An 18157-nucleotide genomic window follows, 5' to 3' on the forward strand; every position below is an offset into this window, starting at 1 on the left:
TGTACGTCCAACTGTTTTGCAATATGTGCATACATTATTTTGCAATCATTTTATGCACATTTTGCCAAACTGTAAAGAAATCTCTGAGTCGAGCTAACTGTTCCTCAGAGGAGGTTGTCTAAAACAATGATCTCACCAGTTAAATAAACAAAATGAAGTATTTTATTCTTAATAAAATCTTCCAGCCGATCCAGTCGTGTTCTTGGGCAAAACACTTCACCCGCCTCACCTACTGATGGTGGTCAGAGGGTCCGGTGGCACCGGTGCATGGCAGCCCCACCTCTGTCAGTGTGCCCCAGCTGTGMCTGGAGCTTACCACCATCAGTGTGTGTGAAYGGGTGAATGTCTGAAGYATAAAGATCCTGGGGGTCCAAGTGGACTTGATAAGGTGCTGTATAAGTTCAAGCCATTTACCATTTAATAACCTTTGCAGATGTTTTATACATTGTTGTATTTCTTTTAACCAAACAACATATTAATGCGAAATATGTTCACCATGGCTGAATATTTTACTGCTTATCAATTAAATCCCCCAATTTCTGTCTCTCCAACAAATAGTTCTTCCTCTTCATATTCCAGCTCTTTAAGATACTGTCTCATCTTTTCATCCCAGAAAATCTCATCTTGTTTCCACTTTTGTAATACTCTCAACTGTTCTGGGATTGAACTGTGGTAAAATAGGCTCAACATATAAATGCTGTCTGGTTGGAAGAAGTAGCAACCAAACAAGCCATGCCATGCAAAAGTATTGAGATGTTAAAACATAAATATTATTTTAGTCAACATGCTGTAAAAGCAGTCCTTGAAGACCCTGCCATCACGTTTTGGCTCGTTAAACTTCATATTTTCATTTGGGAGGAATCAGATGTTTCATGGAAAAAGATTGAAACTTTTGCCCAACGCTGTTATTGTCATGCAAAATTGGTGTGCCTATGATTACAAGAATCTTATGTAAATACGTTTTTGTGAAAAGAAAATGTATTTTAAGATCTGTGCAATATCTTGAAAATTGCATCTTTAAAAAATAAATCAGTAATTTGGCAGTAGGAATTTTTAACAGCATACTTGTTATGAGCAGCCAGTCAATAAAACTCGCTTGCATGTGAAGGTGCATCACTTTCATGCAGAAGTATCATTTCCTTGCWGCATACCTGCGGTTGGTTTGGTTTCCTCAGCTTCCCAGCCTACAAACGACATAAAAGCTCGAGCTTTTACCTTTGCCTCTGGGACAACGGCTGTTGATCGCGAGAGGAGTGACAAGCCTGAATCTCTGTCTGTTTACTGTAATTAAGCTGTCGAGGCTTGTGATTTATGACGTATTGAGTAAGAGAGGTGTTATCACAGAGTAAAAGGAGGAAGACGGAGTGACAGAAAGCCACAGGGTTTGTAGCTACTAACAGGAGAGGAAACGCAGACGGTGCAGAACACGTCTCCTGTGTGGAACAGAAAAGCTAGAAGGCAAAAGGGAGCTTTTCTTAGACTGCCTCTGCTCCGTACTTGTGCAAAAACAAGATCAGTTTTTTATGATTCGACCTGATTGCTGTACACTTTGGTATTTATCTGACAGAGTGCAGTTAACCTCTTCAGCTCTCCAGATGCTCAGCTTTATGAATAGTTTTTTACAGAGATTAGATACACTGCAACATTTTGAACCTTAAGTCCTTCTATTTTATTACATGCACATTACATTTATATTGTACTCAAATTAAATTTTCTCTTTCAGTTTCTTTCAGTGATAGTTCACAGCATCCTCACACCTGCACATTGATTTAATGGTTGATCAATGTCCCGCCCTGCTCCAAATCCCATTTACACTCTGCGAGGGGCTGGTGGTGCCCTCAACACACTCCACTTTAGATGTAATGGACAGGACTCCCCCCTCCTGTTTTCTGGGTACGTTTACCAGTAATGTAGGAAAATGTGGTATAACGGGCATGGAGAATGAAGAACTTTAACGGGTTTGCAGGTCTGAAAATGGTGCCGTCCACATCTGGAACCTGAACAGCAGGAGGCCGGTGAAGGTTGTAGAGGCTCACACTGGGAGTTCAGTCATCTGGGTCAGCACGCTGCAGTCCACCGGGTCTCTCCTCAGGTGAGTCTGTTTTATGGTCTGGTGCATCAGCAATCACAGGCAGCTGTGTCTTCCTGCAGGATTTTTAATGTTAGACACGAACAACACTTCCCATACTCCTGATATTTTCATATATTTTCACTCTCTGTGGTTTTTAAGAGTGATACTTCAGTGCTGATGTTGTAACACACCACAATTACTACTGAGACCCAGAAATTAAAAAGGTCCATGTGGTCATAAACTGCTGTTACACAGAGAACTGTTCTATCTAACCAAGTCCTACACTTTTATATCCAGTCTAAAAGTGTTTTGAGGCTGATATACTAAGCAAGAGCAGGATGTGTTAGATTTTTAATCTTGTTAGCCTGGATTTTTTTCTTGTTTTAGGAAGTCTTACCAAGTGCAATTGTCTTACTGCATTGGCAGATTATTCCGCTTGATTTGAGAACATTCAGATTATAATCTAGTATCTTTTTTACTTATTGTTAGATGTCTAAATTTTGCAGTGTACACAGCTTATATGAGCCAAAACTCTAGCTGCATAAGCATGACTCAAAGCCACACCAATTATTGTACCTTTTGAGTAACGATACATTTCAGAATGATTTACAAAACAAAATTTACTTTCAGGGACACAAGTAAAGAAGTTGAACAAAATATAAAAGCAGAAATAACAGCACAAATTGAAAAAAGCAGTTTGCAAGTAGCAATAAAATGTGCAATGAAAGCAATAAGACATTTATAAATGAGACATAAAAGTCACAGTTGGTAACTTTAGTTAAAAACAGGTATTTTTATAAAGAGTATTTGTATGTTTAGCTTTAAAAAGCAGAGTGCCAATAATTCATTCACTAAGTGGGACCTCATTTCACAAGCCTGAAAACGAATAGTTCTGCCTCTCGGTCCAGACTTGAATATGCTGGTACCCCTCTGGGTTTGTAGGAAACAATAAGAATGGAACAATAGATTGGAGCAACACATCCTGGTACTTAAGCTGCATTTTATTTACCTAGGACGTCGGAACTCAGATCTGGGAATGACGTCATGTCCGACTTAACCGCAGTCCATTTGCACATCTGAAATTCAGTAGGACTAGCTAATTGTTATGTTCAGTGACCTGGATAACAACTATTAGCAATACAAGCTGATAACAGTGTTTTTTTCTGTATTTCATGCACTTCAGCATCATGTTCACTGATAATAGTTGTACATTGCTGTGTCTGTGTCTGGTTTACTGAGACACAAACTGACTGAAATAAAAATATAAAGTGTATTGTTGCAGCTATCATGGCATAACCTTACTGGATTTTGAGGTTGGGGCTGGTTAGTAATCCCTGACCTCCAGTGTCTGACTCTGTTGGGTGTTCTAGTTGAATTTTCCAACATAGAACTTGGAAATTCCGACGTCCGAGTACAAATTAAACCTACTATTGTGTAAAAGCTCCACCTCTTTATGGGTGGAAACAAGCTCTCCTCTTTGAAGGGTGGTAAATCAGCTAATAAAACAACATTAAATAAGATGGCAATTTGTCTTTGATGTTTTTAGGTACCCAAACCATGGCCTGTCAGTCACACAGTTATAAAATATCACTGACAATTAGTGATGAAATCAAAATAAATTCCTAAATGTRGATTTAAGTTAATCAAAGTGAACAAATGACACCACCAAGTGGCTTGATGTGTCTTATATAGTAGTCAGTATTTCTTACACTTGTGTGCTCCTTTTAATATTTATCCATTTCATCTGCACAGCATGCATCGTCCGTAACCTTAAAGGTGGGTTGGGTTAGGTTAGGGTTAGTTTAAAGATAGTTTATGGAGCAATCAGGTGAAACAGGCTTCAGTTAGTCTAGCCTAGATGTGACAAATGCATTGACTGGTTTTCAGCATCACTTTGGGATGATGTGCTGCAGATATAGGTTCAGTTCCATCAATGAATGAATGCTGTTCTAAGCATTTTGTATTATGAGAATAGGAGAACTTATAAACAAAACAAGGTCAAGGAGGATCATTTTTACAGTACCAGACMTTTCAGATTGAGCATGTAGTTGGTTAGTCATTTTGTGAAGTTTTTAGGGTCATAAAATAATGACTGGAATACATTTCGAAGTAGAACCAGATCTTTATGACGTTTGGACACCAAGATCAGTCAACCTTCTTCCACACAGAAATTCTGAGTGTAAGATATTGTTTGTAGATTAAATGTAAAAGAAATGTAATGTAAAAATGTAAATTCATAATTAATATAAATCTTGCTCATTTAAAATCTGTTATTGATTGGTTTAAAAAGAAGGTTTCGTAGTATATTCTGCTACATGTGAATTTTTATGTTCTCTGTGAATGGAGCAGTCAGGGTCGAGACCTGCAGGTCTGTCTGTGGGACCTGAGGGACGGTGGCTGTGAGCTGCTGGACTCTGTGTGGACGGGCAGTGTTGGATTCTGTCAGTGCTCCTTACTGGAGACGAGCTCAACAAACCACCTGCTGGCCTTTGCTGGACAACAGACAGAGGAGGTATGATGCCGAGCGTGGAGAGTATTTCTACACCCCTTTCCATCAGTTGTCGCCCTTTCCTTCTGTCAAAGCTTCTTGGTTACAGGTAGTCAGAATTAAATAGGAGACATGAACATAATCAGATCTCTTTATGCAAAACTCTTTAGTTGACTTTGACAATTTTATTGTGTTTAGTTTGTGGAAATAATCCTTTTTACTGTACGAGTTTCTTCTGTATTTCAAAGTTTCCATGTTACAAAATAACTTAAATATTTGCTTCGTAAAAGTCACATATCCAGTTAGGGAATTTCTCCACGGTTAATGTAATACATGTACAGAGTTCCCACGGGTCCTTGAAATTCTTGAAAGTTTATGAATTTGAAAAAATTATTTCAAGGCCCTGGAAAGTTTGTGAAAACAGCCAAAAATTACACTTGTCCTTGAAAGTCCTTGAATTTTTTTTGGGGATTGACGTTCTCTATTCACATGACTATCGATCATCACACGATTTTCATCATCTTTAAAAAAAATTATAAAATTAAATTAAAAAAACTTACGTTTGTTGCGGTGGATAACTCAGGATTACGGTAAACTGACGTCATTGTTTYTGACTCAACAACTTCTATGTTGCCAGTATTTCATTGAATTTACATGATATTAAACYTGTTTATTGGTAACATTCTGCGGTAGCAGTAGGTAATTGCCGTTGCACATGGTTCTTTAATCTCTAAAGTCCTTGAAAGRTCCTTGAATTTAATGTTGACCAAGGTGTGGGAACCCTCCATGTAGTTTGCAGACAGGAAGTGTCAAACACTGATCAGAACGGCATCATTATAAACCAGAGTTCACRTCAGAAGTCATTATACTCTTTGGAAGAGCAGGAGCTGCATACTCTCCGTYGGTTTTATGTCAGTAAATTTTGACCATGGTTGGGAACTTGCCATTTATTAAACACTTTTGTCTAAAACACTTAATTGCTCTGGGAAAACCTATAAAAAGAAGCTTGATTGTGTCTGTCAAAGGGTAACTAATGAGCATGTTCCTGTGTCTAAATCTGTATTACCTGATGAAATCATCTGAGTGAAAGTTCATGTTTTAAACCACTGGCTGGTGCAGTCCTGACTGTAAGCTGATGTGAAATCACACTTTGGTCTGTCTTGTACTTAATTCACCACACCCTCCAGCTTGTATGGTTTTGTGCAGAGCCGGTGTCTGAGAGGTGAATTTGGATGGGGACGAGGCAGCCAAGTATTCAGCCATCTTTTATTGCTTCCAGATTCATGTTACGTGCTTTAATGTGGAGGAGCGACACTTGAAAGGGACGGATCGGTCACCTGATCCAGTCAAACGTGCCTCTGCTAACCCCAGCCAAGCTAGCCAGGCATCAGGGCGCCTGTGACTCCCAGCACCTCAATAATGCCATTGTCCCAACAGACACAGACAGAGGCACACCTACGTGGCCATAAAAAGCAGGCCAAAACGGAGCGCAGCCGATTCTGTCATCTGGGCTCTCCACCTCAATTCCTCAGACATAACGGGCCAAGACAGATGCTTATCATGCATCTGCAAATAAAACACCCACATTAACAAATTCCCTCGTGAAACAATACATACAGTAAGCACATGCCACAGAGCATGCATAATAGCATGATTTAGCCCAGTGGGCTGAAAACAGGTCACTATTTATATATCTTATATGAAAGCAGAGAATAGTTTCATTCTGAGCTACTTCTAGTGGGGTTTTTTTCTGTTTACTGCTCACAGTGAGACTCCTGCCAGCAGATTGTTGCTGTGGTAAAAACGTTAATYAATAGTTTGAGCGTTTTATTTATGGGCAGTTTGATGCCACACAAGAACAGAGATCACCTGAGGCACAGAGGAGTTCTTAAATGCTCTCTTTGTCAGGCACGCAGAAGTAAACATGCAGGACAGATGTGGCCTAGTGATAAAATACAGATCACTCCCTTTAAGGGCTGTTTAATGTGAGGCCTAATGAGGATGAATATGTGAATCATCAGCACGGAGGAAGTCGGAGGAATTAGTTTTGGTAGTAATGTGGGTACGTGGTCACACAGAGGCACTTACACTTTATCATTAGCTCCATTAGTGGCTGTAGTTTTATCAGAATCGCTGCCAATGTGTGCAGGAAAACACCACTCATGTCGCAGGGTCAGGCTTTAGCGGGATTGATTATAGACACTTTGGCAGCTACCCTGCACGAATGAATAGTACTGTACTGATGGCTCAAAGCATCCAGATCCTCCAAGGGGGAACAAAAGTGTGTTTTTCAGTATTTCAAACACCAGTATTGAATTAAGAAGATTCAAAGGATTTTTTTTTCTTTTTGTACTTTTTTTCTCCTATGAAATTTTTAAAAAATTGTTTTGGGCAGGAACATGTGCACTGAAGTCATATTTTACATATCTGAGGTAGATGTGAAGCACAGCTGCGGCTGATGAGTAGGATGAGTCTTGATGTGTGGAAAGTTTTCCCTTTTGTCAAACCACATTAGGACAAAAGTGTCCTCCAAACACTCTTTGACACATTTCCCATCAGAGGACAAATTACTGTGTTTTTGCTGTTTTATGAAATATTACAAAATTTGTCTTAACTGGTCCATTTGTTGATGTAAATCTTGCAAAGGCCTCGTTGCTTACAGTTAAACAGCAATACTGCTGATGATGAGCATGTTGCTCAGTATTTCACAGATGGTGCTGATTTAATTTACAACATATTGTTTCCCACAAATTAAGCATGCTGTTTTGCCACTGGCTTTAGAAATTTAACACTTAGATCTTCATGTCTTGTTAAAAACGTTAGAAGAGTTAGAAACTCCTATATTGCTCACAACCTCTGCAACCCTTGGAGATCTAATGTTCATAGAGGAACCTGTCGATGTAAACACCCACTTGCCTTCAAAATAAAAGCTTTCTTTTATCACTTGTGGACCGTATTTGGCTGTAAGATGTCTGGGGGTGTCATAGATTTATTATTATTATTATTAATATTACTTTTATTGTTATCTAACTAAAACAAAGGTGGCATACGCAAACTTATACAATGAAACATCAAACTGTTTATGTTGCTTAATGGACTGTTTCATGGATACCGCCATCTTATAGCATAAAGCATCATGGTCCAGTTTGGGGGCATCGGGTGCCGTGTATTACTTGTATATTTGTGCAAAAAAGATTGCATGAAAATAATTTAGAAGATATATAATAATGAAAACACAAGATTGGCGCCGTTAGGTCTAGCAGATCTAGTTCTAAATAGGTTGATGCAGTTTAAAGTGATCTTTGCCACATTTTATATTTTTCAACTACATAGTATTTCATACTATTATTAAAACAAAAATTAAGTTAATGTTTATGCCAAATTTGATGTATCTTTATCATCCAGCCCCACTTGTCATAATGCTGTTAATAAGATAACTGTATACAGATTTTTTTCTGGCAATAGATTTGATATTGTGAGAAACTATAGTACGCATTATATTTATAGTGAAATTATTGTACAACAGTATAGCCTTACCTCGGTTTTGCGTCTCCAGATTGCTATTTTAGACACTAATCCCAACATTTAAGCAGCCTAAAATTTCTGGACAAGTTTGTCCATTTTCTGATTAAGGGTTGGTACATCACAAACCAAAAGAACACTTTATGATGCGCAACAGTCTAATCTTTAAAGTTTGAGAACCTGTCCCATTACTGACTTCTCTTTTGGTTACCCACAAACAATTGTGCTCCGTTTTTGGTAGGCGGCGCTAAATAGTATCCGCGAAATACTCCATAGACATGGCTGCAGCTTTGACTAACTTTCAGATCAACATTTCATTTGTTCTCCACAGATCAAGATTATTGAATTGCCCAGTAAGAACCCAGTCTGCACCCTGATACCAGAGGCAAAGCTGGGAATGGTCATGTGCATAAAACTATGGAAGGTAAGTTTGCCAGGTTGCTCTCAGGTGTCATTGTTTCAAATCTGGATCCTACATCTACTTTGAAACAGTAGTTCCTTGTCTCTCCTTGGATCTGTCAAGTCCAGCTGGTTTCTTTTAACAACAACTAGATCTCACACTTTTTTTTCCTTTTTTTTCTTATTGGTATTTTTCTTTCTTGGCCTGCTTTATTCTTACTGGCCATCCTCACACGATTAGATGCTGTAATAGACAAATCAACATAAAAGCACGTGTGGGAGGCAGCATGTGATTTACCGTCCAACAACTCGTCTCGGGCCATTTTTCCAAGAGTTTCTTCTCAGCTGGCAGTAAGTCCCAACACTGTAATTAGAGCGTTTGGAAAGGCCGTGGGTTCACAGCCATATATCAGCCTGCAGCTGTATATCCAATCTGATCTGGGCAAAAAGTTAGCTGTTCTGTTGTGTGTATGCTGTTGAAAGTTTTATTTTCCACCCAATAATACGACCGTGTAATTATTTTCATAGTTAATAATTAGTTTTTTGGGTTTGGGTGTCTGTGGGCAGAGACTGATATTTTTCCAATACATTTTATGGACTGTTTAGTTTATATGCAACAAAAGTAAAAACACAGATTATCATGTTGAAACTAGAGTTAGGAAGGCTGCCAGCCTGTACACATCCAGTCCTCTGATCCTGTTAGACTAATCAGAGTCTTCTACAGACTGAAAGCATGGCACATACTGTAGTTTTACATTTTGTTATAAAGCTTGTAGACCAGTTAGAGTCCTGGAGTCTGCTGACATTGTGTTTGTTTTTTTATTGTTTCACTTTGATTTTCCTATTGCACACAAGTTTCATGAATTGATTTATGAACCAATGTTGGCTCAGTGTTGAGTGCCAGGAAACAAAATGATCAATTATAGCAGCATAAATTATATAATATCATTGTTGTACAGCACAGACAGCTGTCTGACTTCAAAGCTGAGGGGCTCAGGTGATTGTAAATCATTTCTTGCTGACTCCTTTTAAGGCAGAGGCGTGCTCATCTGTTATACTGWCTCAGTGAGTGGAGGTCCGAGCTCTGGGAAAACACAGAAAACATGAATTCTGAATGTACACAAATCCCTCCTTCGCTCTCTAACTGGCATATTTTGCCTGTAAGAAGAAAAATGAATTCTCTGCACATCAAATGCTTGTGTAGTCCACCACATCCTTCAGCCTACACAGCTGGAGGCAGCAGCTGACACAAATGTTCCCTCTATTCACCTGATATCACTGTCACACATGCGCTATAAAGAAGCCACTGACATTTATCATTTTTTGTGTTTGTTTTTTCCCATCTGCCCCACTCGATATCACTCGTTCTTTACTTTGCGTGGGAGAAACATGATTCTCCTTTAATCTACAGACAGATTAACCAATAGATTTCTTATCCTTTTTTTTTAAAGATTTTATTCCCTCTGAACAAATCCCCACCAGTCGGACATTATTCTTTAATTCCTAGAAGAATACAGAGGCTGAGGAGGAACAAAGTGCCCTCACATGTGGGCTAGACTTGTGTGAGGATGTTGGGTTTGGCTGGGGGGACGGTGGTGATCTATGATGTGCGCGGCTTTTAATGTGAACGGAGGCTGGCTGGGAAAAGGAAATGTTCCTACACAGATATCCATCACTCTGAGCTCATCACCTTGCTGCCTCGTGGCCATGACATCATGGTGGGACCTGGATGATGACCGAATGAAATGAATGGTTCCTCATGTTGAGGCAGTACCAGCCTCGGGCCTGTGATGGACGCATCAGCACAAACTGCTGCTGGTCTCAGGCTTGTTCAGGCCTGCAGCTGGACCATTTATGACTTATAGTTTTTTCTAAATACTTTTAGATGTTTTTATGTTCCCAGAGAAGTCAGATGCATTTGATTTTCTCCCAAATATCCTTGTTGCACGTTTTTTTTTATACTTTAGATGTGCTGCAAAAAATGCATGCCAAGATTTACAATTTCAAAGAAAATAGTATTTTAATAAGTATTAATTGAAGTAGTTAGTCACCATGCTTTTATTTATGATTTAAAGGCTCATAAATGATGTTATTTTAGCATGAAATTATTGGAGTTTTAGAACGCTCTTATTTAAAATTGAATTTTGTAATTTAAATGATCCCATTGGATTAATATCTGTACAGATATTTTTAATTAAGATTAAGTGCCGAAGCCCGAAAAAAAATCACTTGAACTCATTTCTTGAGGTGAAACGAAACAGTAGGAGAGACTCCACCTTGGACCAAACCACTGACTGGCTGCAGCTGTGTTTTCTTTCCCTCCTCACTGTGATCACCATTATTGGCCATAATATAAAAAAGTTTTACAATTTTACACGTCTGCTATACTGTATCTTGGTTCAAATTTTCTCCTATTTTGATTTATGACTGATTTTCATTTTCTTTTCTTTGTGAAGCTTTCCAGCTAAACCTTTTTTGAAACCAATATGTCTTTGTATATGTCTTTTTTGTGTGTTTGTAAATATAAAATGGCAGGAAAATAAGTTTACAGGTTAGTAATTGAACAGAAAGTATCACATTTCTTGTAGAAAGTTTTTTAGGCGATTGAACTGTTTTTTTTATTGTGCATTATATTCATCAAACTTCCAAATGATGCAACATTAATTGATTTTAATGTTTCATTTTAATTTTACCCAAACCTGAAGCTGAGAAGAGTAGTAGTTTATTTAATTTTACTTGTTTCATGGGTTTTATTCTGTTGTGGCCTCAGAGGTGAATCTTTAAATCGTCTCAAAATGTGAGTAAAACGGTCTGTAAGAGCAAAATACCCCAAATACTCCTGACTGTATATCAGCTCTCATCATTTGATAGTCCACAAGGCAAGTCCAACATGTAGGGGGGCTTCTTCTGGCCAGTTTGGGTGGGAAAGGTTGGGTGGAGGCACTCACCCACAATCAATCCAGAATTTTTTTCTCGGAGGTGGGGCAGGCAGGGACACAGACTGTAGAAGAGTGGCACAGTAAAACTGCTATTTTATCTAAATTCCCTACAATCTAACATTGCAATGAACAGTACGCCACAATTTGAATTTTAAAACTTTATTTACTCAAATATGACATGGTTGTGTCTTGCATGCAGTCGATTCAAAAGCTGGGACATCCAGAACACAAACAAAAATTTGGATACATCACAGTCTCACTATACACCAAAGTCTGCTTGTACTTTCAATGTAATAATTGCATAAAGTAGAATTACAAGAGTGTCTGCACAATATTTACAATACATCAAGAATTATGACAGCTGTATGTATGGTATTTATTGGTGGTTGGCAAACAACTTGGAGCATTACTGCCACCAACAAGGAGTGTGCATTCTGAAGCTTCTAGTTAGAGATGCTAATCTGTGTGCTATGAACAAAGTGATTGACAGCTCTGGTGGGGGTGACCAGGCAAAGTGGCCAATCAGATTTCAAGGGTAGCCAGTGCACCGCCCCCACGTCCACCCCTCTGCCCATGCCCCTGCTCACAATTTACAAAGAAATTAAAGAAGTGAGGGAAATTTTTACAGTTTAAACTAGCATGAAAAAATACTGTGACAACGTAAAGGTAGATTTGAATGAACAAAACTAATAGTTAATAAAAATTTAAATGATACACTTCTGCTCATTAACAATCAATGCTGTGTATTAATCCCTATAACTGAAAGAGTTGAATAATGGGAGACATAAATTTTTTTTTTAACATTTACGTCTTTTATATCAGGTTTGACAGTTGTGGGGCTTTATTACATTTATGTATTTATTTATTTTCCACATCAAAAATTGGCCCTTGCAGATGCTGCTCTGTAAAATTCTGGTTCTTGTGCAAACTTTTTCCTTACCGTAGTTACAGATGATAATGAGCAAAGCAACACTTAAGACAAGCACATTAGCACTATAATGATTTAAACAGAGCTACAAACCTATTGTACTTAAGATTAAAAAAGTCACACTGAACTGTATATATTTTGAAAATTATAGGATGGGGTAAAACTTCATCTTCCTTTTCAAAAATTTAGTTGGGCTTTATTTGTCATAATTCTATTTTCTCGTATTGTTTTCTTGTTATAGTTTTTTTTTATTTTTGTACATGTTTGAAATAAACTTAAATAAGTTACAAATTTTTGCATTAGAGCATGAAAATAATGTTGCAAATGTTGAAAGGCAATTTTGAATGTTGAAAGGCAATACTAGCTAGAAGTTTGTACATCACAATGGTTTAGATGAGTCCAAACTTTTGACCTTTTTTATGCACTATGTGTGCTTTACAGAATTACAACAGAAAAACCAYGTGACTAACGTGACCCAAACTAGTTGTGTTTCTAGTAAAGGCAGAGTTTCCTCCACCGGTTTTCTAAGCAGCTTCCAGTCGTCTGTCTTTCCAGYTGGTCCTCAGTGATGAATCTCCTCCCGGTGCCCCGGCCCCACTCCAGCAGAGAGCCTTCTTGTAGAAATGCCTGTGGAGGATATAATGAATTAGGTGTCTACCCAGGGTTCCCTGACCTCTGACCCATGACATCATCAATCAAGGAGGTCCTTCACTTAAGTGAAACGGTGGGCCCCAATCTGGAACGCTTAGCCCGGTCCCTGCCGGCAAGCAGGGGGCCACTGATTTTCACTTGTTTTTATTTGTTTTCATAATCCCTCAGTGTTCGTCCTCGCTGATGTGTTTGGAAGGAATACACGACTCTGTCTATAATTTGTTTAAAGCTGTACGAAGAAAAATATAGGGCGTTAAAAGAGAAGACTTGATCGCAGATGAAAAATGGTGGACACGGCCTTTGTGCACATATGGAAAAAATTTATCTCCCTCTTCACTTTTGCCTGGCACTGTGATGTTATTCTAAAACAAAGACTAAAGCTGGCACACAAAGTGTGTGTCTTCATAGGCCTTGATCTCCTGAAATGTGTGACCATTAGTCATGTAGCTTCAGAATTTGGATTTGGGTCACAGTTCAGCCAAAAGCATATTTGTGTTTATAGAAGTTAAAATTTTATTTTATTTTATTTTAATTTATTTTAATTTATTTTATTATTTACAGAATTAATTGGTGTCTCAGGAGAACAGAATGATCTCATCGGATAGCTCTCCTCCTTTTCTTTATTTTCCTGTCCTACCTCTAGCCGTGCAAAGATAAACAGAACTCCCACTTTTTTGTCTGAATATCTTTATTTTTAATTCACATATTTGATTTGTAAGCTCAGTATTACCTCAGCACAGCTTTTGGACCTGTTTGATTTCACAAAGTCATGCAATGAAAAGACACGTATCGTAAATGTGACATTGTTTGCAGTTTGAATGGATCTACCTAAAGTCTGATAGTTTCTTCTTATTATTTTTTTTTACTTTATTTAGACACTAAAAAGGTATTTTTGAAACTCTGCTTTGTATTTTTGTTCAGTAAAACTATGCCTGACCACATTTCATGTAATCAAGCCTATAGGACGGAAAAACTGGAATGCAATCACATTTCTACAAGAACTCTAGAAAAAAGTTGTGTTTCTGTAGTTTCTGACGTTAGAACAAAAACAAAAGGAGCATAACAAAAGCAAAGTCATTAGTAAAGATCAGCATTATGAATTTTGACATGATTTATAAAAACAAAATAATCCTTTAGAGTTGCTTTCCGTATTGTGCTGACTGCAACGTCTGCAGCTCAGGAATACAGATGAGGAGTAAAGTGAGGAGTGGTGTAATGGTGTTCTGGACAGAGAGAGCAACAGGCTGACGAATGGAGCGTCTCCTGAGTGTCAGCCGGAGCTTCCAGGATGATAACCTCTGCTCCTCTCAGCTTCCAGCACCAAACGGTGGTTTCTGTGGCTTCACAGCAGAACTCTCCTTTCACGTCTTCACTCACGTTGCTTTTTCATGTTCCCTCTTCCCATCCCGCCGTCCCTCCTCCTCCCTCCTATCATTTTCTCCTTCTTCTTCCAGCCAGAGTCGGGTGTCGGACCTCTCCTGTTGGCTGGATATGAGGATGGTTCTTTGCTGCTGTGGGATGTAACCCAGAGGTCCGTGCTGAGCCAAGTCAAAGCCCACCCTGAGCCCGTCATGTGCCTGACCTTTGACCCGAAACGTCTGAGGGGCATATCAGGCTCCTCTGAGAAGAAACTCTCCTCCTGGATGCTGGACAGCCAGAACAACATACAGGTTAGCAAGCAGATCAGCTGATCTGGCCATATTTGTGTTGAAGTTAAACTTTAATTATCTCATTCATTTATTTGTTGCTTTCAACTACTGTAACCTTTTCAGTGGTTAATGATCATGGATTTATGTCTGTTTAATAATGACCAATTATACAGCCAGTTATTCCAACAAAGCTTTTATCACTTACACCTACTTTGCCTGATTGTTTGCYTTCCCCACCCCTAAATATATAATGTTTTACATTTAAAACATTACAAATGTTTTAGATTATCTGATATTTTAAAGGTCATACAAACATGTTGGAAGTCCTGACCACCCCAACATGCTACACAATAAACTAAGTCCCAAGAAATACAATAAAAGCTAATAGAGGAGATTGGAGAAGAGGAGTGTTGGTTTTCACCAGACTCGCTTGGAAAACATTAGGGGCCAAGGAGGAAGAGGCTCAGCGGGGCTCCAGGGGCCATAAATCAGCTGCTGGTTACACAGTGTTGGCAGGACCAGGGGCCAAGGGCCAGACTGGAGCTGTCACTCCAGAGTCAAACCACCCACATACACAGACACAACGGACCTTGTTTAAATTTTCAAAAAGTTGTTATTCCTTCGAAAATAAAAGTTTCTTACAGAATTGGTTTTAATTCGCAGTAAAATAAAAGTCTATATCATTGCCTTCCATCGTATATCATTTACTAGTTTAAGATTATCTGAAGATTTGTTGAGAAAAGACAGTTGTAGCCATTTTGATCAAGTCTCAAACAGTGTTGTGAAAACCTCACAGATACATCAGTTTTAGCTTAGTACGGTTAGTCTTTTTGGTTGTTTTGAGTAGCTGTGGCAGCCATCTTTAACTAGACTAACTTCGAAAGTTACTCAGCTGAACACGGGCAAAAACATTACAAACGTAATAAACACGAAAACCGTGCCTACAATATTTTACTGACATCTGCACTTTCCAAGTCTTCCTACACGCTGCAGCTCCTGCCACACTTCAAGATCAGCCGCGCTCCATAAGTCATTTTACACAACGGCCAATGCTTCAGAGACTTAATGCCTCATTTGAAGCTCTATTTTCTCTTGATTTCATGAGCAAAAGGGAACGCTCCCATTTTTCAGTCAGCCCTCATGAATCAGAGCCGAGGGGAACCTTCGGCTGATATAGTGCACTCCGGCTGTAGTGAAGGGGTATTATTCTTTCCAGGGATTTTTACAAATGAATGCTTGAATTAGAAATATTTTCAGAGTTCCATTTTCTCACCCCAAATTTGCGTCTAGACAAACATGGCAGAGGATTTCATTCAGTGTCCTGTAAACACGAGCAGCGTGGTTCTTCAGTTTATTTTGCTCAAGCAACACAATATTGATTCAGCGTGTAATCCAGGATGAGGATGACAGGAAAAAAGCACAAGGAGAGGGAAAGGATCCAGTGGGGGCTTTTAAATTATTCCGAAGTGCAGCTCAGTGTGACGTCCAGACAGCTATCCTCGGTTCTTCCCACAAAAGTATTTTTGTGTGGCCGAAGTGAGGGGGGTGGGGGGACCTGCCGGGTGGCAGACTCGGGCCGTGGGTTCTGACGGACGACCTGCGAGAGGTAATAAAAATATCACAACCTTTGGAGGCCCCTAAGCCAAACAAAAAACACATCTGCTGTAACGGGAACAGTAGTTCACAGTGGGAGGCTGCAATAAAGACTGAGGAGACTGTAAGTGCCACAGCACCCCACTTCCCACAAATTACCCCTGCGCTACAGTTCAGTGCAGTGGAACCGGCTGGCAGCACAGATGGATAGTTTTTGTTCAACTGAGGGGAAACTGAATATGACACAACACAGCGCAGTTATGATTTAACGAAGCCAAGGGGCTGCGAGGGAAGCTTATCTAGGCCAGATAAAGACAGATAGCCACAGGAATGGAGCTTAATGTATTACACATGTCTCCACCAGGCTTTTATCTGCCGTGCGACCCCGATGGCCTGAGCTGTTTCATAGTGACGAGCCGTCATCTTCAGCGCCGTTCTCCTGCTCTCCTTCCAGCGCAGGTTTTTGGGGATGTGTCAGGGCGAGGGCGTGGGTGCTGGGGTTTACAAGCTGCTAAGACACATGAGCGTAGATCTGGGCAGCCGTTCAAATGCATGGACAGGTGCAGTGACAGGTTTTTCAGGAGAGAAAAGAGGCAGAGGTTGTGGCCAGCAGAAATTGAAAGCGGGTATCGACAGAGGACTATTAGCTGTGTAAGTGAAGCATGGCTGACATGATCTATGATGACAGTTGTAGGTGGAAGTCCTGCTTGTCTCTGTCATGGAAACATATCCTCTCTCTGAAGCCACCTGCATGATTATTTATCCMAAAAAAAAAAAAAGAACTGGTCAGCTAGTTCACGCCTAACATCACATTAGACTCATCTTAAGTCTACTACTTGGTTTATTTTGGAATACCTTTAAAAAAACCAACACTTTTTTAGTCTCCTCTCCTCCCTCTTTGCTTTTTCTCTCGTCTGAATGGAACTGCTTCACCTGCTCGACACATCCACATCGTGTCAAACAGAGTCGAGCCCTAACAGACAAGGTGACAAAAGGCTGTAATCTCTGCGCTGCCGAGTGTGATTCTGGGACAGGGTGTGTCAGAAATACCTGTGAAAATCCTCCCAGCCGCTAGGCTCGAGTGAGCGAGCGATGACGGGACGTTTCAGTGGATCGGCGTGAACAACAAGACTCGTGCCAAGACTGAGGGGAAAGACGGGGAGAAACGAGGAGCCTAGAATTGACTGAAACCTGCCAAGTGGGGCTCCCTTGCTGTTTTGGTGAAATGTGACAGAAGAGGAAGCTGAAAGTCTCATGGAGCTAACTGCTGAGTTGTAGTCGTACCGTCATGACAGCTGAGAAAGTTGACATTTCGAACGGAAAATCTTTAGTATGTCAGCTTGGTGCAACAAAGCAGTGGGGAAAAAGTTAACATATTGTGGCGCAATCAGTCAGCAATACAAGGAATTATGATCTGTTCAGTAAAATCATTCTTAATTTCCTGATTCAGGATTTTCTTACTGATTGAAACCTGGTTAAAGGCATTGCTTTAAATTTGCTGCTCTTTTTAAAAATATTGATTCAGCTGTGGTCAGGCTCAGCAGCGAGACAAGCAGAAAAAACCTTTTTTTCTTTTATGAGCATCAACAATAATCTTTTTTCAATTTCTCATTTTGTCATTTAGTTTATTTAAAATAGAGCCTTTAGATAACTGTTTATAACGACAGCAAGGCCGCTTAGAGGAGAAATTAAATTGTAGAGAAAGGTTTTTGTTTGTTTTCAAGCTTGGACAATAAAGCTGAAATGTTAGAAAAGAACATCAGAATAACATTTCCAGAATAAAGGTAAAATGCTGAAGGAAGGGAAAAAGTCTAAATTGTGTTGAGCTCAATAAAAAAATAATCTCATTGTTCTCCCATACCTGACTGTTTTTCTTTCCTATTCTTTTGAAGGCCAGGATTATGGGTGTAATTTAAC

At 39.4% G+C, this 18157-nt stretch overlaps 1 protein-coding gene across 3 annotated transcripts in view; it reads left to right on the forward strand.

Annotated features, from left to right (window-relative positions):
- gnb1l (guanine nucleotide binding protein (G protein), beta polypeptide 1-like) overlaps window positions 1-18157 on the forward strand; it is a 27812-nt gene that overhangs the window by 6902 nt on the left and 2753 nt on the right. For all 3 annotated transcript variants that reach the window (XM_014018638.1, XM_014018640.1, XM_014018639.1), the window contains exons 2-6: window positions 1724-1893; window positions 1967-2092; window positions 4421-4583; window positions 8413-8505; window positions 14453-14668. In XM_014018638.1, the coding sequence (XP_013874092.1) occupies window positions 1784-1893; window positions 1967-2092; window positions 4421-4583; window positions 8413-8505; window positions 14453-14668 (708 nt within the window). In that variant the 5' untranslated portion in view covers window positions 1724-1783. The remainder of the gene's footprint in view (window positions 1-1723; window positions 1894-1966; window positions 2093-4420; window positions 4584-8412; window positions 8506-14452; window positions 14669-18157) is intronic.

This window comes from Austrofundulus limnaeus, unplaced genomic scaffold, assembly GCF_001266775.1.
Source record: "Austrofundulus limnaeus strain Quisiro unplaced genomic scaffold, Austrofundulus_limnaeus-1.0 Scaffold198, whole genome shotgun sequence".
Classification (NCBI taxonomy): Eukaryota; Metazoa; Chordata; class Actinopteri; order Cyprinodontiformes; family Rivulidae; genus Austrofundulus; species Austrofundulus limnaeus.